This window comes from Gallus gallus, chromosome 16, assembly GCF_016699485.2.
Source record: "Gallus gallus isolate bGalGal1 chromosome 16, bGalGal1.mat.broiler.GRCg7b, whole genome shotgun sequence".
NCBI lineage: Eukaryota > Metazoa > Chordata > Aves > Galliformes > Phasianidae > Gallus > Gallus gallus.
This window is the reverse complement of record NC_052547.1, coordinates 2,040,100-2,061,226: the sequence shown is the minus strand read 5'-3', so window position 1 is coordinate 2,061,226 and position 21,127 is coordinate 2,040,100. Positions and strand designations below refer to the sequence as shown.

The window sequence follows — 21,127 nt, the reverse complement described above, 5'->3', positions numbered from 1 at the left end:
AAATATTGTCATCCTCCCCTAAAATGGTTGTGACCCCGCCTTAAATACCGCTGCTCGGCCTACACTGGGCTGTCCCTCTACAGCATCTCTCTGGGCCAACCCCCCCTCACTTCACCACAGCGGCCGCTCCGGTCCGCTCCCCTCACGTCGCTCTGTGGGTTCAGCGCCGCGTCCCCTCCGGGCTGTGGGGCCCACCGGGTCGGCTCTGCAGTGCTGGGCTGAAGCTGAGCGCCTGGGGGTGCACAGCACTGCGATGGGGCGCAAAGTGCGTCCATTGCTACACCCCTATCCCCCGCCCATTGAGATAGGGGGGTGTGGGTCTTTTAAGTTGTTATTATTAATTCTCTTTATAATTGTATTTTTTCTTTTTAAGTATTGTTATTTATTTATTTATTTATTTATGCCTATTAATTTATTTTCTTCCTTTTTAGTTTCCTGGAGGGAGCCTTGTTCTGCTGGAATAGAAATGTGTAGTGAGAAGGGTCAGCTTGTTATCCGATAGAGCCCACGTTGCTTTGGTTCCGGGATGAAGACTCAGCCTGTTTCATGGAACCAAACCCCAATAACTGATCACAATCAATGATCCATTACCATCTGCAGGTATTCTTTATTATATAGGGACAGAGAACAGTATTAACACCCAAAGCAGTTTTTTTCCTTTGCTTCTGTGTGCATGTTTATATTTCCAAAAGCCTTATATATACATTAGAATTCCTCAAACCCTGATACATGGCCATGTTAATTCCCAAAACGTCTATCCCTTTTCCAGGATCTCTGTCTTCCTCTTGTAGTCTTCCTTTCTATAGTTTCTTCCAATTGGATTTGAGTTGGAGGTCACACACCCTCAGTTTGGTGGTCCCTCAGGCAGCCTTATCTGACAGAACTGCAGTGTTCTCACTCAACACAAACACTGGCTCCTCTTGTTCTCGCTGTGGATTTCCTTGCTCTGTTTGAGGTATCGTGGTTTCTGTATGCTGTGCAGTCATTGATCTATGAAGCTTAACTCCTGTGGTTACTGTGAGGCGCAGTTCATCTCTCAATCCAAGTCTTCAGATGGTTTTTCTGGAAAAGAAAGAGAAAAGCAACGGATGCTGAGGTGGGACAGCTTGTCATGCCATGGGAAACCCCATATTGCTTTGGTTTGGGGAAGACTCACCCACTTATTCAGCTTCTTCCTCTGGAAATGAAAGAGAAAAGCAACACATGATGAGAGGAACATCTCATCCCCACAGCTCACACAGGAAGACTGCCTTTTATTTTGTTAATTTGGGAGGGAGCACTCACCCAGTCTTGCAGCTAGTTTCTCTGCAAAAGAAACAGTTAAGAAATACATAATGGGAAGGGTGAGATGATCATCGTATGGCTAATGCCATGGGAAGACCCCAGATTCCTTCTGTGTAGGGAGGAAGACTTACTCAGATCTGCAAGACTTAATTCTGCAAAGGAAAGCAAAATCAACGCATAATGAGAGGAACATCTCATCCCACAGCTCACAAAGGAAGACCCCACTGTTTTTAGCGTGGGAGGGAAGACTCACCCATCCGTTCGCAGTGTTCCTCTGGAACAGAAAGAGAAAAGCAGTGGATGGTCAGAGGGAATTTTTCATCCATACACAGTCCCTTGAAAGGACCCCAGATTCCCTCAGTTCAGTGACTGCTACTTACTCAGCAGTGAATTCTGAATCTCTGCAAATAAGAAAGAAAAAGCAATGGATGCTGTGGTGGGACAGCTTGTCATCCCATGGGAAACCTCACGTTTCTTTGGTACGGGGAAGAAGACTCACCTGATTCTTCAGATTCTACTACTGAAAAGGAAATGCAACACTTGATGAGGTGGGACAGCTTGTCATTGCATGGGAAACCCCATAGTCCTTTCATTCAGGGAAGAAGACTCACCTGATTCTTTAGTTTGTTCCACTGGAAAACAAAGAGAAAAGCAATACATGGTGACAGGAATATCTCGTCCCACACCTCACATAGCCTGAATGTCTTTTTTTTCTAATTTGGGAGGGAGGACTCACCCAATTTTGTAGCTTGTTCCTCTGCAAAAAGAAACAAATAAGAAATGCATGATGAGAAGGGTCAGATGATCATCCCATGGGAAGACCCCAAATTCCTTCCATTTAGGGAAACTTACTCAGATTTTCAGCACTTATATCTGCAAAGGAAAAGCAGAAACAAGTCATGATGAGAGGAACAGCTCATCCTACAGCTCCCATAGGAACCCCACTTGGGAGGGAGCACTCACCCCCTTCTACAATGTGTTGCTCTGTAAAATAAACAAATAAGAAATACATGATGAGAAGGGTCAGATTATCCTCCCATGGCTGATACCACGGGAAGCCTCCGAATTCCTTCCCTGTCTGTGGGGAGACTTACTCAGTATTACAGCACTGTATTCTGCCAAGGAAAATAGAACCAATGCATGATGAGAGGAACATCTCATCCCGCAGCTCACACCGGAAGACCCCAAAGATTTTAATTTAGGAGTGGAGACTCACCCATCTTTCTTAAATGTCTCTCTGTAAAAGAAAGAGAAAAGCAGTGCAAGGTCAGAGGGGATTTTTCATCCCATACACAGTCCCTTGGGAAGACCCCAAATTCCCTCAGGTTTCTGTCTGCAACTTACTCAAGAGTGAATTCCGTATCTCTGCAAAGCAAATAAGGAAAAAAAAGAAAAAGCACCGCATGATGAGGTGGGACAGCTTGTCATCCCATGGGAAACCCCACATTCCTTGAGTTTGGGGAAGGACGCTCACCCAATTCTCCAGTTCTTTCCACTGGCAAAGAAAGAGGAAAGCAGTGCATGATGAGCATCATGCACTCATCCCACAGCTCACACAGGCAGAGCCCCTTTATTGTTTCTAATTTGTGAGGGAGGACTCACCCAGTATGGTAGCCTGTGCTTCTGCAAAAGAAACAAATGAGAAATGCATGATGGGAAGGGTCGGATTATCATCCCATGGCCGATCCCATGGGAAAGCCCCCAAATCCTTCAGTGTAGGCAGGGAGACTTACTCAGATTTGCAGCACTTAAATCTACAATGGAAAAGCAGAAATAGTGCATGAGGAAAGGAACATCTCATCCAACAGATTTAAAGGGGGAGAACTTCAACAAAAAATGGAAGGGAGACTTACCCCACATTGCAGTCAGTTTTTCTGGAAAAGGAAGAGCAGAGCAGTACATGGTCAGAGGGTATAGCTGCTCATCCCCCGGCTAATGCCATGGGGAGATCCTGAATTCCCACAGTTTGGGGAATGAGACTTACTCAACATTGCATCTTTTCTTCCTGCAAAATAGAAGCAAAGGAAATGCATGGTCAGAGGGAACACCGCATCGCATGGCTGCTCCCATGCCTACAATCCAATTCTTTTTTTCTAGTAAGTGGGTAATGGCAAGTTCGGTACCAAACAGGAATTAAAAAAATAGGGAGGAAAAAACTAACACCATAGCAGTGAATGATGAGAAGTAAGAGCTTCCCATGAGAAGACCGAAAGTACTTTGGTTTGGGGAAAAAAACTCACCCAACATTGCAGCTTTCTCCTCTGGAAAAGAAAGAGCAGAGCAGTGCATGGTCAGAGGGGACAGCTGCTCATCCCATGGCTAACGTCATGGGGAGACCTGGAATTCCCTCACTTTGGGGAAGGAGACTTACCCAATGCTGCATCTTTTCTCTCTGCAAAATACAAACAAAAGAAATGCATGGTCAGAGGGAACACCTTCTCCCATGGCTGCTACCATACCCAGACCCCAAAACTTTTTGTTCGGGGAAGTGGACAGTGACCACTTTGGTCTCAAGAAGGAATTGAAGCAATAGGAAGGAATGGATTTGGCAACAGTTTTGCATGTGGATCAGTCGTTATTGATACATTTTATGGCCCCAATACATCCCATGACCCCAGCACATCCCAGAAACCCAAACATCCCATGGTCCCAGCACATGGCATAAACCCAGCACTCTGCAGTTCCATTGAAGGGAATTTGGTGGTGGAAGGGGCGGGAAGGACTCACTCAGCTCTCTGCTCTGTGCGGCTGGAAAACAAAGCAGAGGAAGAGGTGGTCAGCAGGGCAGCTTGGTTTGTGGGGACTTTTCCAGAGGGTCTGGACTTTCCACCTGCCCCACGGTCCAGCTACATCCCTATCTTCCCACCCACACCACTTTCCTTTTTCCCCTTCCATCATTCCCAAAAAGAAAGGGAAATGTTATTTAATGAGCATTGGGAATGTCAGGAAAAATCTCCCTTCCTCCTCCTGTGTACCTCCATGGACCAGAGCTCAGCACCACCCCAACCATCCCTGTCCATGCACAACACCTCCATGTGCTCCATCCCCTCTGCTCTCAGCTCACCTCTCTTTCTATAAAGAAAAACATTGATGACAAATGACCCAGCCAGAGGAATTATGACCACAGCCAGAGCCACCTTCCAAGGATGGATGATCTGGGAAAAGGGATCTGGAAAAAACATCAAGAAAAGGGTTCCTTTTCCATTGTGATATGTGGAAAAGCATAACTTGGACTTGGGGGATCACAGAGCCCAAAGGGGCAACAACCAGGGAGCAGTGACACACAATGGCGGCATACCCAGCTTGGCACAGGCAGAGGAGCTGCTCAGCATCGTGTGCCCACTGCTACTAAGACACAGAAAAACCCATCCCAGAAACCCAACCCAACCACCTCATCCACACAGACCCATCCCCAAATCACACCATGCACCACTCCAACTCCAGGATCTCATGGATCACTTTAGCCCTGACCACTTCCAAAGGCTGCTGTCCTTCAGCTCTCCATCCTTAGACACCCCAGCCACTGACCTGACACCTCCAGGTTCACCACAGCTTCTGAATAGCCATCATCATCTTGCACAATGCAGATGTAGGAGCCTCTATCAGAGGAGCTCACAGCAGTGATGTGCAAATCCAGGTTTCCATCAGAGAGACCCTTCCTGAGCAATTCTGTCCTCCCTTTATATTCTGTCATCTGCTCCAGGTCCACTCCATCTTGGTAGTGGTGCACAATCCCAGAGGACCGCTGCTGGATCCATCTGATGTCTGAATTCCGAGCATCCTTGCAAGGGGACAACTGGCAGCGCAGCACGACGTCCTGTCCCACCATGGCAGTGACACGGAGGCTCGGTGCCACCACCCTGTTCTGGGCTGGGCAGTGAGAAGGGTACGGAGAGATGGTGAGATGGTGGCTGTGTTAATGTAGGGGCATGGAGCGGCACAGGGTGAGTTGGTGTGTGCTCCATCCCATGTAAAAGCAGTGGGGAGGGATCAGGAGGGAGTGGGGAAGGATTGCTGGGGGTGGGAGCCCACTCACAACGTGTGGTGGAGGTGAAGAAGAGACAGAAATTCCACCCGAAATGGCGTCTATCATGGAATAACCCATGTGAAAGTGAAACCCAAGCGGTGCTGGGTGCTGGGCTTGGGTCCTCCCTGCCCCATGGCTGCTCCCCCACCCCACAGCAACACCTGTGCCAGGCACAGCAGCCCCACAGGACCCCTACCTGATCCCGGCTGGAGGTGGTGCAGAGCCACGAGATAAGGCAGGAGGGTCCTCCAGGGAAGGGTGAAACTGGGGTGGTTGCATCCCAATGTGAAGCGCATCTGTGCTGGAGAAGAGGAGGGGGGAAGGAGTTGGGGAAAGGAGAGAGAGGAAGGAGACTGAGAAGGAGATGATGGAGGAGATGGGGCAGAAGGTGGGTAGAAAATGGGTAAAAGATGAGATAAAATGATAGGAGAAGGAGGTGGGAGAAGGAGATTGGGGAAGGGGATAACAGGCGGAGTTTGGGGAAGGAGACTGAGAAGGAGGTGCTGGAGCAGATGGGGAAGAAGATTTGGAAAGAAGATTTAGAAAAAGTTCAGGAATAATATGCAGGAAGGAGCTGTAGGAGGAGAGGGGCCCAGAGGGTTACAGCCACCAGGAGAGGAGGGAATGGGGTCACTCAAACGTGAGTTCCATGAGCACAGCCACCTCTGCCTTGGGCAGTGCCAGTGCTCCTCACAGGCTGTGAGGCAGAGCAGGTGACCCCCAAGGATTTCCCCTACAAGGAGCCCCACAGAGACAGAAATCCCTCACCTGAGCTGCAGGAAACGCGCGGCTATGCCCAGCGTCTACCTTTGCCCAGCTTCTACCTTTGCTCAGCTCCAGGGTGTGGTAATTTGCTCTGAGGAAGTTTACTGCTTTGGCAATGGAGCAAACGGTTGGAGAACTCTGAACACCAACATCCCATTGCAGCTTCATGTACCACCCTGGGGCTCTGCATCCACCCAGGATGAACATGGACCCAGGCATTGCCCTAGCACAGAGGAAAGCTGTGGGCTGTGCTCCATGAACTTGCTCTGAGCTATGCCCAAGGGGTGGTAGTTTATTTAATCAGTAAGGATTTTAAAGTAAATCAACCATTACTACAGAAATTATTAAATGTTTGTCCCTGTGATCCCCCCAGAGCCCCTCTTCCCACAGTGGGGGGTTTGTGGAGACCAGGAGGTGTTTGTGCGGAAGGTGGGCGATGGCTCAGTGCACTCAGTGCATGGAATCTGGATTCCTCTTATTAAGGACAGCTGTAATGGTGGGGAGCGAAAGGGGGAGGGCCGTCCCCTGGGATGTGTGCTGGAACCATTTTAGGCTCCAAGCTTGTTCAGCAGCACGCACCTGAGCCATAATTTGGTCAATGAGCTCTTGGGTTAATGATCACCATCAGCACAGCAGAATGAGGAACACGCGGCTGAAGCACCAGGAGGAACCTTTGGGGCTGTTTTTCCTTTGGGCATTCAATGTGAGTGATGAGGGTGGTTGTGGGGGAGGTCCACACCCCCCCCCCCCCACTGTGGGGCTAACGGGATCAGCTCTGAAGTGTGTGGCTGTTCTCATAGCACCGCGATGGGACACAAAGGGCTGTCGTTGGTGCTCCCTCAGTGAGGAAGGTTGGTGTGTTTTTTTAAAGTTATTATTATAATAATTATAGGTTTTTTTTGGAGTATTCTTTTTTAAATTTTCTTGTTTTTGTGTATTTTTTTGCCTATTAATTTATTTTCTTCCTTTTTAGCTTCCTGGAGAGAGCCTTGTTCTGCTGGAATAGCAGTGCCTGGTGAGAAGGGTCAGCTTGTTATCCGATAGAGCCCACGTTGCTTTGGTTCCAGGATGAAGACTCAGCCTGTTTCATGGAACCAAACCCCAATAACTGATCACAATCAATGATCCATTACCATCAGCAGGTATTCTTTATTATATAGGGACAGAGAACAGTGTTAACACCCAAAGCAGTTTTCTACCTTTGCTTCAGCGTGCATGTTCATATTTCCCAAAGTGTTACATACTCATTAGATGTCCACAAAGCCTGATACATGGTCACACTATTTCCCCAAATGCCCATATCTCTTCCAGGATCACTGTCTTCCTCCTCTTTCCTTCCTTTCTATGGTTTCTTTCTTCCAATTGGCTTTGAGTTGGAGGTCGCACACCCTCAATTGGGCAGTCCCTCAGGCAGCTTTGGCTGACAGAACTGCAGTGTTCTCACTCAACACAAACAGTGGCTCCTCTTGTTCTCGCTGTGGATTTCCTTGCTCTGTTTGTGGAATCGTGGATTTTATGCTGTGTAGTAATTGATCTATGAAGCTTAACTCCTGTGGTTACTGTGAGGCGCAGTTCATCTCTCAATCCAAGTCTTCAGATGGTTTTTCTGGAAAAGAAAAAGCAACGGATGCTGAGGTGGGACAGCTTGTCATGCCATGGGAAACCCCGTATTGCTTTGGTTTGGGGAAGACTCACCCGATTCTTTAGTAGCTACGACTGGAAAAAAGGAATAGGAAAGCAATGCACGATGAGATGGGACAGCTTGTCATCCCACGGATTGCCCCATATTCCTTTGATTTGGGGACAAAGACTCACCCACTGCTTCAGTTTGTTCTGCTGGAAAAGAGAGAAAAGCACCACACGATGAGAGGAACATCTCATCCCACAGCTCACACAGGAAGACCCCAACGATTTTAATATGGGAGGGGAGACTCACCCATCTCCTCATGGCGCTCCTCTGGCAAAGGAGGAGAAAAGCAGTGCATGGTCAGAGGGGATTTTTCATCCCATACACAGGACTTTGGGAAGACCCCACATTCCCTCAGTTCAGTGACTGCAACTTACTCAGCTCCGATTTCTGTTTCTCTGCAAAAAAGAAAGAAGAAGCACCTCATGATGAGGTGGCACAGCTTGTCATCCCATGGGAAACCCATAGTCCTTTGGGACGGGGAAGAAGACTCACCTGATTCTTTAGCTTGTTGCCCTGGAAAAGAAAAACAGTGCATGATGAGAGGAACATCTCATCCCACAGCTCACACAGGCAGATCCCCTTTTCTATTTGATTTGGGAGGGAGGACTCACCCACTTTTACAGCTGCTGCCTCTGCAAAAGGAACAAATAAGAAACACATGATAAGGTTCAGGTTATCATCCCATGGCTGATCCCATGGAAGACCCCAAATCCCTTTGGTTGGGGAAGAAGACTCACCCAACTTTACATTCCTTCTCTCTGCAAAGGAAAATCAGAAACAGTGCATGATGGGAGGAACAGCTCATCCCACAGCTCACACAGGAGGACCCCAACATTTTTAATTTGGGAGGGGAGACTCACCCATCTGTTCAGAGTGTTCCTCTGGAGAAGTAAATGGAAAGCAGCACATTGTGAGTGGAACATCTCATCCCACAGCACAAAGTCGGACTACTTTTTATTGAATTTGGGAGGTTGGACTCACCCAGTTTTGTAACCAGTTTCTCTGCAAAAGAAAGAAAGATGAAATTCATGATGAGAAGGATCGGATGATCATCCCATGGCTGATCCCATGGGAAAACTGTAAGTTCCTGCTGTGCAGAGAGGGAGACTTACTCTGTTTTACAGCTCTTGAATCTGCAAAGGAAAAGCAGAAACAGTGCGTGATGAGAGGAACATCTCATCCCACAGCTCCCATAGGAAGACACGAATGTTTTTAATTTGGGGGGGAGACTCACCCATATGCTGGAAGTGTCTGTCTGGAATAGAAAGAGAAAAGCAGTGCATGGTCAGAGGGGATTTTTCATCCCACATGCAGGACTTTGGGAAGACCCCACATTCCTTCAGTTTAGTGGCTGCAACTTACAGAACTGTGAATGCTGTTTCTCTGCAAAAAGGACAGAAAAAACAGGGCATGATGAGGTGGCACAGCTTGTCATCCCATGGGAAACCCGTATTTCTTTGGTTGGGGAAAGAAGACTCACCCAATTCTTTAGTTTGTCGTCCTGGAAAAGGAAGGGAAAAGCAGCAAATGACGAGAGGAACATCTCATCCCACAGCTCACACAGGCAGACCCCATTTTTTATTTAATTTGGGAGGGGGGGACTCACCCAGTTTGGCAGCTAGTAGCTCTGCAAAAGGAACGAATAAGAAACGCATGATGAGAAGGGTCCGATTATCATCCGATGGCTGATCCCATGGGAAGACCCCAAATCTGTTTGGTTTGGGAAGAGAGACTCACTCAACGGTACACTCCATAGCCCTGCAAAGGAAAATCAGAAACAGTGCATGATGAGAGGAAGAGCTCATCCCACAGCTCACACAAGAAGTCCCCAGCATTTATAATTTTGGAGGGGAGACTCACCCATCTCTTCAGAGTGTTCCTCTGGAAAAGAAAGGGAAAAGCAACACACAGTGAGAGGAAGATCCTATCCCACAGTGAGCCCAGGCAGACCCCCTTTTTTATTTAATTTGGGAGGCAGCACTCACCCAGTTCTGCAGCCAGTTCCTCTGCATAAGGAACAAATATAAAATGCATGATGAGAAGGGTCAGATGATCATCCCATGGCTGATCCCATGGGAAGACCCCAAATTCCTTCATTGTCGGGAGGGAGACTTACTCAGATCTGCAACGCCAGAACCTGCGAAGGAAAAGTAGAAACAGAGCGTGATGAGAGGAACATCTCATCCACAGCTCCCACATGAAGACCCCAATGTTTTTAATTTGGGAGAGGAGACTCACCCATCTCTTCACAGTCTTTCTCTGGGAAAGAAAGAGGAAAAGCAGTGCATGGTCAGAGGGGATTTTTCATCCCATACACAGTCCCTTGGGGAGACCCCACATTCCCTCAGTTCTGTGACTGCAACTTACTCAGCTCTGAATTGCAATCCTCTGCAAAAAGAAAAAAAAAAAAAGGAAAAAGAAAAAGAAAAAAAGAAAAAGAAAAAGAAAGAAAAATTCGCACATGATGATGCGGGACAACTTGTCATCCCATCAGAGACCCCATATTTCTTTGCTTTAGTGAATGTAGACTCACCCACTTCATCAGCATTTTTGTCTGGAAAATAAAGAGAAAAGCAATGCATGATGAGTGGAACATCTCCTCCCACAGCTCACACAGGCAGACTCTCTTTACTTTGAGTTTGGGAGGGAGCACTCACTCAGTTTTGAGGCTAATTCCTCTGCAAAAGAAACCAATAAGAAATGCATGATGAGAGGGGGCATATTTTCATTCCCCGTCTGACCCCATGGGAATACCCCAAATTCCTTCAGTGTCAGGAGGGACGCTTACTCAGATTTTCAGCACTTAAACCTGCAACAGAAAGGTAGAATCAGTGCATGGTGAGAAGAACATCCTATCCCACAGCTCCCCGAGGCACAGCAGAGCAGTGCATGGTCAGACGGGACAGCTGCTCATCCCACAGCTGATGCCATGGGGAGACCCTGAATTCCCTCACTTTGGGGAAGGAGACTTACCCAACATTGCATCTTTTCTCTCTGCAAAATAGAAGCAAAAGAAATGCATGGTCAGAGGGAACACCTTCTCATCCCATGGCTGCTCCCATACCCAGACCCCAAATCTTTTCTTTCTATTAAGAGGCCAATGACCACTTTGGTCCCAAGAAGGAGTTAAATGAATCGGAAGGAACCGATTGGGCAAGAGTTCTGCAGAGGATCAATCAGGATTGACAGATCCCACGACCTCAGCACATCCCATGGCCCCAACACATCCCAAGGTCCCATAGATCCCATGGCCCCAGCACATGGCATAAACCCAGCACTCTGCAGTCTTCTATCAGTTCCATTAAAGGGACTTTGGTGGTGGAAGGGACTGGAAGGACTCACTCAATGCTCTGCTCTGTGCCGCTGGAAAACAAAGCAGAGGAAGAGGTGGTCAGCAGGACAGCTTGGTTTGTGGTGATGTCTCCAGAGGGTCTGGACCTTTCCGTCTGCTGCACGGTCCAGCCACATTCCTATCTGCCCACCCACACCACTTTCCTTTTTCCCCTTCCTTTGTTCCCCAAAAGAAAGGGAAATGTTATTTAATGAGCAGTGGGAATGTCAGGAAAAATCTCCCTTCCTCCTCCTGTGTACCTCCATGAATCAGACCTCAGCACCACCCCGACCATCCCTGTCCATGAACAACACCTCCCTGTACTCCATCCCCCCGCTGTCAGCTCACCTTTCTTCCTATAGAGAAAAACATTGATGACAAATGACCCAACCAGAAGTGTGACAACCACAGCCAGAGCCACCTTCCAGGGATGGACGATCTGGGAAAAGAGATCTGGAAAAAACATCAGAACAAGGGTTCCTTTTCCATTGCCTTATGTGGAGGAGCACGACTTCAACTTCTCGAGATCACAGAACCCGAAGAGGCAGCAACCAGCGAGCAGTGACACACAATGGCAGCGTCCCCATATTGGCATGGATGGAAGAGCTGCTCAGCATCGTATGCCCACTACCACTGAGACGTGGAGAAACCCATCCCAGAAACCCAACCCAACCACCTCATCCATGCAGATCCATTTTCAAATCACACCATGTGCCCGTTCCAACTCCAGCATCTCATGGAAAAATTCAGCCCTGAGCTCTTCCAAAGGCTGCTGTCCTTCAGTTCTCCATCCATGGACATGAAGATGAGGATGGACAGAGGTTGGGTGGGACACACAAGCCCAGGGACACCTGGAGATGTCACCCCAGCCACTGACCTGACACCTCCAGCTCCACAACAGCGTCTGCATAGCCATCACCATCTTGAACAGCACAGCTGTACGAGCCACTGTCAGAGGAGCTCACAGAAGTGATGCGTAAATCCAGGTTTCCATCAGAGAGACCATCCCTGAGCAGTTCTGTTCTCCCTTTATATTCCTCCATCTGCCCCAGGTCCACTCCATCTTCGTAGTGGTGCACAATCCCAGAGGACCGCAGCTGTATCCATCTGATGTCTGAGCTCCAGGCATCCTTGCAAGGGGACAACTGGCAGCGCAGCACGACATCCTGTCCCACGTTGGCAGTGACACGGAGGCTCGGTGCTACCACTGTAAGCTGAGCTGTGCAATGAGAAGGGCACGGAGAGATGGTGAGATGGTGTCTGTGTTAATGTGGGGGCATGGAGCGGCACAGGGTGAGTTGGTGTGTGCTCCATCCCATGTAAAAGCAGTGGGGAGGGATCAGGAGGGAGTGGGGAAGGATTGCTGGGGGTGGGAGCCCACTCACACCGTGTGGTGGAGGTGAAGAAGGGACAGAAATTCCACCCGAAATGGCGTCTATCATTGAATAACCCATGTGAAAGTGAAACCCAAGCGGGGCTGGGTGCTGGGCATGGGTCCTCCCTGCCCCATAGCTGCTCCCCCGCCCCACAGCAACACCTGTGCCAGGCACAGCAGCCCCACAGGACCCCTACCTGATCCCGGCTGGAGGAGGTGCAGAGCCACGAGATAAAGCATGGGGGTCCTCCAGGGGAGGGTGAAACTGGGGTGGTTGCAGCCCGATGTGAAGGCCATCTGTGCTGGAGAAGAGGAGGGGGGAAGGATTTAGGGAGAGAGAGGAAGGACTCTGAGAAGGAGATGATGGAGAAGATGGGGCAGAAGGTGGGTAGAAATTGGGTTAAAAATGAGAGATGATAGGAAAAGGAGGTGGGAGAAGGAGATTGGGGAAGGGGATACAAGGAGGAGTTTGGGGAAGGAGATGGAGAAGGAGGTGCTGGAGCAGATGGGGAAGAAGATTTGGAAAGAAGATTTAGAAAAAGTTCAGGAAGAATATGCAGGAAGGAGCTGTAGGAGGAGAGGGGCTCAGAGGGTTACAGCCACCAGGGGCGGAGGGGATGGGGTCACTCAAACGTGAGTTCCATGAGCACAGCCACCTCTGCCTTGGGCAGTGCCAGTGCTCCTCACAGGCTGTGAGGCAGAGCAGGTGACCCCCCAAGGATTTCCCCTACAAGGAGCCCCACAGAGACAGAAATCCCTCACCTGAGCTGCAGGAAGCGCACGGCTATGCTCAGCTTCAATATTTGCCCAGCTTCTACCTTTGCCCAGCTTCAGGGTGTGGTAAATTACACTGAGGAACTTTACCCCTTTGGCAATGGAGCAAACGGTTGGAGAACTCTGAACACCGACAACCCATTGCAGCTTCATGTACCACCCTGGGGCTCTGCATCCACCCAGGATGAACATGGACGCAGGAGAAATATTGCCATAGCACAGGGGAAAGCTGTGGGCTGTGCTCCATGAGCTTGCTCTGAGCTATGCCCAAGGGGTGGCAGTTTATTTGATCAGTACAGATTTTTAAGTTAATAAAGCATTACTACAGAAATTATTAAATGTTTGTCCCTGTGATCCCCCCAGAGCCCCTCTTCCCACAGTGAGGTGTTTGTGGGGAAGGTGGACGATGGCTCAGTGCACTCAGTGCATGGAATCTGTATTCCTCTGATTAAGGAGAGCTGTAATGGTGGGGAGTGAAAGGGGGAGGGCCGTCCCCTGGGATGTGTGCTGGAACCATTTTAGGCTCCAGGCTTGTTCAGCAGCACGCACCTGAGCCATAATTTGGTCAATGAGCTCTTGGGTTAATGATCACCATCAGCACAGCAGAATGAGGAACACACGTGGCTGAAGCACCAGGAGGAACATCTGGGGCTGTTTTTCCTTTGGGCATTCAATGTGAGTGATGAGGGTCGTTGTGGAGGAGGTCCCCCCACTGTGGGGCTCACGGGGTCAGCTCTGAAGTGTGTGGCTGTTCTCATAGCACCGCGATGGGACACAAAGGGCTGTCAGTCGTGCTCCCTCAGTGAGGAAGGTTGGTGTGTTTTTTTTAAAGTTATTATTGTAATAATTACAGGTTTTTTTTTGGAGTATTCTTTTTTTTAAATTTTCTTGGTTTTGTGTATTTTTTTGCCTATTAATTTCTTTTCTTCCGTTTTAGCTTCCTGGAGAGAGCCTCGTTCTGCTGGAATAGCAGTGCCTGGTGAGAAGGGTCAGCTTGTTATCCGATAGAGCCCACGTTGCTTTGGTTCCAGGATGAAGACTCAGCCTGTTTCATGGAACCAAACCCCAATAACTGATCGCAATCAATGATCCATTGCCATTAGCAGGTATTCTTTATTATATAGGGACAGAGAACAGTGCTAACACCCAAAGCAGTTTTCTGCCTTTGCTTCTGTGTGAATGCTTCTACTTCCATAAGCATTACATGCTCGTTAGATGTCCACAAAGCCTGATACATGGTCACACTATTTCCCCAAATGCCCATATCTCTTCCAGGATCTCTGTCTTCCTCCCCTTTCCTTCCTTTCTATGGTTTCTTTCTTCCAATTGGCTTTGAGTTGGAGGTCGCACACCCTCAATTCGGCGGTCCCTCAGGCAGCTTTGGCTGACAGAACTGCAGTGTTCTCACTCAACACAAACACTGGCTCCTCTTGTTCTCGCTGTGGATTTCCTTGCTCTGTTTGTGGAATCATGGATTTTATGCTGTGTAGTAATTGATCTATGAAGCTTAACTCCTGTGCTTATTGCGAGGCGCAGTTCATCTCTCAATCCAAGTCTTCAGATGGTTTTTCTGGAAAAGAAATAAAAAGGAACGGATGCTGAGGTTGGACAGCTTGTCATCCCATGGGAAACCCCGTATTGCTTTGGTTTGGGAAAGACTCACCCGCTTCTTCAGTATCTACCACTAGAAAAAAGGAATAGGAAAGCAATGCACGATGAGATGGGACAGCTTGTCATCCCATGGATTGCCCCATATTCCTTTGGTTTGGGGACAAAGACTCACCCACTGCTTCAGTTTGTTCTGCTGGAAAAGAGAGAAAAGCACCACACGATGAGAGGAACATCTCATCCCACAGCTCACACAGGAAGACCCCAACGATTTTAATATGGGAGGGGAGACTCACCCATCTCCTCATGGCGCTCCTCTGGCAAAGGAGGAGAAAAGCAGTGCATGGTCCGAGGGGATTTTTCATCCCATACACAGGACTTTGGGAAGACCCCACATTCCCTCAGTTCAGTGACTGCAACTTACTCAGCTCCGATTTCTGCTTCTCTGCAAAAAGAAAGAAGAAGCACCTCATGATGAGGTGGCACAGCTTGTCATCCCATGGGAAACCCATAGTCCTTTGGGACGGGGAAGAAGACTCACCTGATTCTTTAGCTTGTTGCCCTGGAAAAGAAAAACAGTGCATGATGAGAGGAACATCTCATCCCACAGCTCACACAGGCAGATCCCCTTTTCTATTTGATTTGGGAGGGAGGACTCACCCACTTTTACAGCTGCTGCCTCTGCAAAAGGAACAAATAAGAAACACATGATAAGGTTCAGGTTATCATCCCATGGCTGATCCCATGGAAGACCCCAAATCCCTTTGGTTGGGGAAGAAGACTCACCCAACTTTACATTCCTTCTCTCTGCAAAGGAAAATCAGAAACAGTGCATGATGGGAGGAACAGCTCATCCCACAGCTCACACAGGAGGACCCCAACATTTTTAATTTGGGAGGGGAGACTCACCCATCTGTTCAGAGTGTTCCTCTGGAGAAGTAAATGGAAAGCAGCACATTGTGAGTGGAACATCTCATCCCACAGCACAAAGTCGGACTACTTTTTATTGAATTTGGGAGGTTGGACTCACCCAGTTTTGTAACCAGTTTCTCTGCAAAAGAAAGAAAGATGAAATTCATGATGAGAAGGATCGGATGATCATCCCATGGCTGATCCCATGGGAAAACTGTAAGTTCCTGCTGTGCAGGGAGGGAGACTTACTCTGTTTTACAGCACTTAAATCTGCAAAGGAAAAGCAGAAACAGTGCGTGATGAGAGGAACATCTCATCCCACAGCTCCCATAGGAAGACACGAATGTTTTTAATTTTGGGGGGGAGACTCACCCATATGCTGGAAGTGTCTGTCTGGAATAGAAAGAGAAAAGCAGTGCATGGTCAGAGGGGATTTTTCATCCCATATGCAGGACTTTGGGAAGACCCCACATTCCTGCAGTTTAGTGGCTGCAACTTACAGAACTGTGAATGCTGTTTCTCTGCAAAAAGGACAGAAAAAACAGGGCATGATGAGGTGGCACAGCTTGTCATCCCATGGGAAACCCGTATTTCTTTGTTTGGGGAAAGAAGACTCACCCAATTCTTTAGTTTGTTGTGCTGGAAAAGGAAGAGAAAAGCTGCGCATGATGAGAGGAACATCTCATCCCACAGCTCACACAGCAGACCCCATTTTTTATTTAATTTGGGAGGGGGGACTCACCCAGTTTGGCAGCTATTCGCTCTGCAAGAGGAACCAATGGGAAATGGATGATGAGAATGGTCCGATTATCATCCCATGGCTGATCCCATGGGAAGACCCCAAATCTGTTTTGTCTGGGAAGGGAGACTCACCCAACTTTAAATCCCTTGTCCCTGCAAAGGAAAATCAGAAACAGTGCATGATGAGAGGAAGAGCTCATCCCACAGCTCACACAAGAAGTCCCCAGCATTTATAATTTTAGAGGGGAGACTCACAAATCACGACAGGGTGTTCCTCTGGAAAAGAAAGGGAAAAGCAACACACAGTGAGAGGAAGATCCTATCCCACAGTGAGCCCAGGCAGACCCCCTTTTTTATTTAATTTGGGAGGCAGCACTCACCCAGTTCTGCAGCCAGTTCCTCTGCAAAAGGAACAAATACGAAATGCATGATGAGAGGGGTCAGATGATCATCCCATGGCTGATCCCATGGGAAGACCCCAAATTCCTTCCGTGCTGGTAGGGAGACTTACTCAGATCTGCAACGCCAAAACCTGCAAAGGAAAAGGAGAAATGGTGCGTGATGAGAGGAACATCTCATCCACAGCTCCCACATGAAGACCCCAACGTTTTTAATTTGGGAGGGGAGACTCACCCATCTCTTCACAGTGTTTCTCTGCAAAAGAAAGAGAAAAGCAGTGCATGGTCAGAGGGGATTTTTCATCCCATACACAGTCCCTTGGGGAGACCCCACATTCCCTCAGTTCTGTGACTGCAACTTACTCAGCTCTGAATTGCAATCCTCTGCAAAAAAAAAGACAGAAGAAGCACCACGTGATGATGTGAGACAGCTTGTCATCCCATGAGAGACCCCATATTTCTTTGCTTTAGGGAATGTAGACTCACCCACTTCGTCAGCATTTTCGTCTGGAAAATAAAGAGAAAAGCAATGCACGATGAGTGGAACATGTCGTCCCACAGCTCACACAGGCAGACTCTCTTTACTTTGAGTTTGGGAGGCAGCACTCACTCAGTTTTGAGGCTAGGGTCTCTGCAAAAGAAACCAATAAGAAATGCATGATGCGAGGGGGAATATTTTCATTCCCCGTCTGATCCCATGGGAAGACCCCAAATTCCTTCAGTGTCAGGAGGGACACTTACTCAGATTTTCAGCACTTAAACCTGCAACAGAAAGGTAGAATCAGTGCATGGTGAGAAGAACATCCTATCCCACAGCTCCCCGAGGCACAGCAGAGCAGTGCATGGTCAGACGGGACAGCTGCTCATCCCACAGCTGATGCCATGGGGAGACCCTGAATTCCCTCACTTTGGGGAAGGAGACTTACCCAACATTGCATCTTTTCTCTCTGCAAAATAGAAGCAAAAGAAATGCATGGTCAGAGGGAACACCTTCTCATCCCATGGCTGCTCCCATACCCAGACCCCAAATCTTTTCTTTCTATTAAGAGGCCAATGACCACTTTGGTCCCAAGGAGTTAAATGAATCGGAAGGAACCGATTGGGCAAGAGTTCTGCAGAGGATCAATCAGGATTGACAGATCCCACGACCCCAGCACATCCTACAGCCCCAACACATCCCAAGGTCCCATAGATCCCACGGCCCCAGCACATGGCATAAACCCAGAACTCTGCAGTCTTCTATCAGTTCCATTAAAGGGACTTTGGTGGTGGAAGGGACTGGAAGGACTCACTCAGCTCTCTGCTCTGTGAGGCTGGAAAACAAAGCAGAGGAAGAGGTGGTCAGCAGGGCAGCTTGGTTTTGGGGACGACCCCGAGGGTCTGAACCTTTCCGTCTGCTGCACGGTCCACCCACTTTCCTATCTTCCCACCCACACCCCTTTTTTTCCTTCCTTCATTCCCCAAAAGAAAGGCAAATGTTATTTAATGAGCAGTGGGAATGTCAGGAAAAATCTCCCTTCCTCCTCCTGTGTACCTCCATGGACCACAGCTCAGCACCACCCCGACCATCCCTGTCCATGAACAGCACCTCCCTGTGCTCCATCCCCTCTGCTGTCAGCTCACCTTTCTTCCTATAGAGAAAAACATTGATGACAAATGACCCAACCAGAAGTGTGACAATCACAGCCAGAGCCACCTTCCAGGGATGGATGATGTGGGAAAAGGGATCTGGAAAAAACATCAGGACAAGGGTTCCTTTTCCATTGCCTTATGTGGAGAAGCACGACTTCAACTTCTCGAGATCACAGAACCCGAATGGGCAACAACCAGGGAGCAGTGACACACAATGGCAGCGTCCCCATATTGGCACAGAAAGACGTGGAGAAACTGAGACGTGGAGAAACCCATCCCAGAAACCCAACCCAACCACCTCATCCATGCATATCCATTTTCAAATCACACCATGTGCCCGCTGCAACTCCAGCATCTCATGGAAAAATTCAGCCCTGAGCTCTTCCAAAGGCTGCTGTCCTTAAGCTCTCCATCCATGGACGTGAGGATGAGGATGGACAGAGGTCAGGTGGGACCCACAAACCCAGCGACACCTGGAGACGTCACCCCAGCCACTGACCTGACACCTCCAGGTCCACCACAGCGTCTGCATAGCCATCATCATCTTGCACAGCACAGCTGTATGAGCCGCTATCGGAGGTGCTCACAGCAGTGATGCGTAAATCCAGGTTTCCATCATAGAGACCATCCCTGAGCAGTTCTGTCCTCCCTTTATATTCCTCCATCTGCCCCAGGTCCACTCCATCTTTGTAGTGGTGCACAATGCCAGAGGACCGCAGCTGTATCCATCTGATGTCTGAGCTCCAGGCATCCTTGCAAGGGGTCAAGTGGCAGCGCAGCACGACATCCTGTCCCACGATGGCAGTGACACGGAGGCTCGGTGCTACCACTGTAAGCTGAGCTGTGCAATGAGAAGGTCACGGAGAGATGGTGAGATGGTGTCTGTGTTAATGTGGGGGCATGGAGCAGCACAGGGTGAGTTGGTGTGTGCTCCATCCCATGTAAAAGCAGTGGGGAGGGATCAGGAGGGAGTGGGCAAGGATTGCTGGGGGTGGGAGCCCACTCACACCGTGTGGTGGAGGTGAAGAAGGGACAGAAATTCTACCCAAAATGGAGTCTTTCATGAAATAACCAAAGTGAAAGTGAAACCCAAGCAGGGCTGGGTGCTGGGCATGGGTCCTCCCTGCCCCATAGCTGCTCCCCCGCCCCACAGCAACACCTGTGCCAGGCACAGCAGCCCCACAGGACCCCTACCTGATCCCGGCTGGAGGAGGTGCAGAGCCAGGAGATAAAGCATGACGGTCCTCCAGGGGAGGGCGAAACAGGGGTTGTTGCATCCCGATGTGAAGGCCATCTGTGCTGGAGAAGAGGAGGGGGGAAGGAGTTGGAGAAAGGAGAGAGAGGAAGGAGACTGAGAAGGAGATGATGGAGGAGATGGGGCAGAATGTGGGTAGAAAATAGGTAAAAGATGAGAGAAGACAAGGGAAGAAGGTGGGGAAGGGGATTGAGGAAGATGATGGAGAAGGAGGTGCTGGAGAAGATGGGGAAGAAGATTTGGAAATGTGATGTGGAAAAATTTTGTGAAGAATATGAGGAAAGAAGCTGTAGGAGAAGAGAGGGGCCCAGAGGGTTACAGCCACCAGGAGAGGAGGAGATGCGGTCACTCAAACGTGAGATCCATGAGCACAGCCACCACTGCCTTGGGCAGTGCCAGTGCTCCTCACAGGCTGTGAGGCAGAGCAGGTGACCCCCCAAGGATTTCCCTTACAAGGAGCCCCACAGAGAAAGAAATCCCTCACCTGAGCTGCAGGAAATGTGCGGCTATGCCCAGCTTCTACCTTTGCCCAGCTTCAACCTTTGCTCAGCTCCAGGGTGTGGTAATTTGCTCCGAGGAACTTTACTGCTTTGGCAATGGGACAAACAGTTGGAGAACTCTGAACACTGACATCCCATCGCAGCTTCATGTACCACCCTGGGGCTCTGCATCCACCCAGGATGAACATGGACGCAGGAGAAATATTGCCCTAGCACAGAGGAAAGCTGCGGGCTGTGCTCCATGAGCTTGCTCTGAGCTTTGCACAAGGGCAGTAATTTATTTGATTTGAAGTTACTCAACCATTACTACAGAAATTATTAAATGTTTGTCCCTGTGATCCCCCCAGAGCCCCTCTTCCCACAGTGGGGGGTTTGTGGAGACCAGGAGGTGTTTGTGCGGAAGGTGGGCGATGGCTCAGTGCACTCAGTGCATGGAATCTGTATTCCTCTGATCAAGGAGAGCTGTAACGGTGGGGAGTGAAAGGGGGAGGGCCATCCCCTGGGATGTGTACTGGAACCATTTTAGGCTCCAAGCTTGTTCAGCAGCACGCACCTGAGCCATAACCTGGTTGATGAGCTCTTGGGTTAATGATCACCATCAGCACAGCAGAATGAGGAACACGCGGCTGAAGCACCAGGAGGAACCTTTGGGGCTGTTTTTCCTTTGGGCATTCAATGTGAGTGATGGGGGTGGTTGTGGAGGAGGTCCACCCCCCCCTCCCTCCTACTGTGGGGATCACAGGGTCAGCTCTGAAGTGTGTGGCTGTTCTCATAGCACCGCGATGGGACACAAAGGGCTGTCGTTGGTGCTCCCCCAGGGTGGAAGGTTGGTGTG

The 21,127-nt window shown here is 49.2% G+C and overlaps 2 protein-coding genes and 1 long non-coding RNA gene across 17 annotated transcripts in view; 1 reads left to right on the top strand and 2 right to left on the bottom strand.

Moving 5' to 3' along the window:
* Positions 1–583: 583 nt before the first annotated feature.
* On the bottom strand, positions 584–20,962 carry BTN3A3L1 (butyrophilin subfamily 3 member A3-like 1). Of its 6 annotated transcripts, XM_046901536.1 has the most exons (27): positions 20,846–20,962; positions 6,080–6,299; positions 5,508–5,607; positions 4,813–5,154; positions 4,349–4,453; positions 4,012–4,032; positions 3,656–3,676; positions 3,525–3,545; positions 3,269–3,289; positions 3,138–3,158; positions 3,018–3,038; positions 2,887–2,907; positions 2,759–2,779; positions 2,629–2,649; positions 2,501–2,521; positions 2,379–2,399; positions 2,248–2,268; positions 2,137–2,157; positions 2,021–2,041; positions 1,896–1,916; positions 1,784–1,804; positions 1,665–1,685; positions 1,538–1,558; positions 1,416–1,436; positions 1,285–1,305; positions 1,157–1,177; positions 584–1,062 (listed from the first exon to the last, which is right to left on the bottom strand). In XM_046901536.1, exons 2-26 carry the CDS (start codon positions 6,293–6,295, stop codon positions 1,161–1,163), a joined length of 1,200 nt encoding a protein of 399 aa, XP_046757492.1. In that variant the 5' UTR covers positions 6,296–6,299; positions 20,846–20,962; the 3' UTR covers positions 584–1,062; positions 1,157–1,160. The 6 variants fall into 6 exon arrangements, with proteins under 6 accessions (XP_046757492.1, XP_040504661.1, XP_040504657.1 ...); XM_040648727.2 differs by lacking the exon at positions 20,846–20,962 and having other exon boundaries at positions 5,508–5,885; positions 6,080–6,109; XM_040648723.2 differs by lacking the exon at positions 20,846–20,962 and having other exon boundaries at positions 5,508–5,814; positions 6,080–6,109.
* LOC107054701 overlaps positions 6,693–21,127 on the top strand; it is a 29,084-nt gene continuing 14,649 nt past the window's right edge. The window contains exons 1-4 of one of the 5 annotated variants that reach the window (XR_005840190.2): positions 6,693–6,779; positions 6,877–6,927; positions 7,050–12,345; positions 14,184–14,225. This is a non-coding gene — a long non-coding RNA (uncharacterized LOC107054701). Of the gene's footprint in view, positions 6,928–7,049; positions 12,391–14,183; positions 14,226–20,892; positions 21,119–21,127 lie in introns of those variants that run through there. The other 4 variants (XR_005840192.2, XR_005840191.2, XR_005840194.2 and 1 more) reach the window with 4 other exon arrangements.
* LOC121106920 lies at positions 7,651–15,257 on the bottom strand. 6 transcript variants are annotated; one of them, XM_040648695.2, is made up of 30 exons: positions 15,151–15,257; positions 15,030–15,050; positions 13,235–14,930; positions 12,670–12,769; positions 11,975–12,316; positions 11,446–11,550; positions 11,109–11,129; positions 10,740–10,760; positions 10,555–10,575; positions 10,424–10,444; positions 10,300–10,320; positions 10,134–10,154; positions 10,005–10,025; positions 9,883–9,903; positions 9,752–9,772; positions 9,627–9,647; positions 9,504–9,524; positions 9,373–9,393; positions 9,247–9,267; positions 9,129–9,149; positions 9,001–9,021; positions 8,879–8,899; positions 8,748–8,768; positions 8,627–8,647; positions 8,378–8,524; positions 8,259–8,279; positions 8,141–8,161; positions 8,013–8,033; positions 7,892–7,912; positions 7,651–7,792 (listed from the first exon to the last, which is right to left on the bottom strand). In XM_040648695.2, the coding sequence occupies exons 3-30, from the start codon at positions 13,436–13,438 to the stop codon at positions 7,725–7,727; spliced, it is 1,428 nt and encodes a 475-aa protein (XP_040504629.1). In that variant the 5' UTR covers positions 13,439–14,930; positions 15,030–15,050; positions 15,151–15,257; the 3' UTR covers positions 7,651–7,724. The 6 variants fall into 6 exon arrangements, 4 of the variants coding, with proteins under 4 accessions (XP_040504629.1, XP_040504630.1, XP_046757490.1 ...); XM_040648696.2 differs by having other exon boundaries at positions 7,892–7,909; XM_046901534.1 differs by having other exon boundaries at positions 15,030–15,047.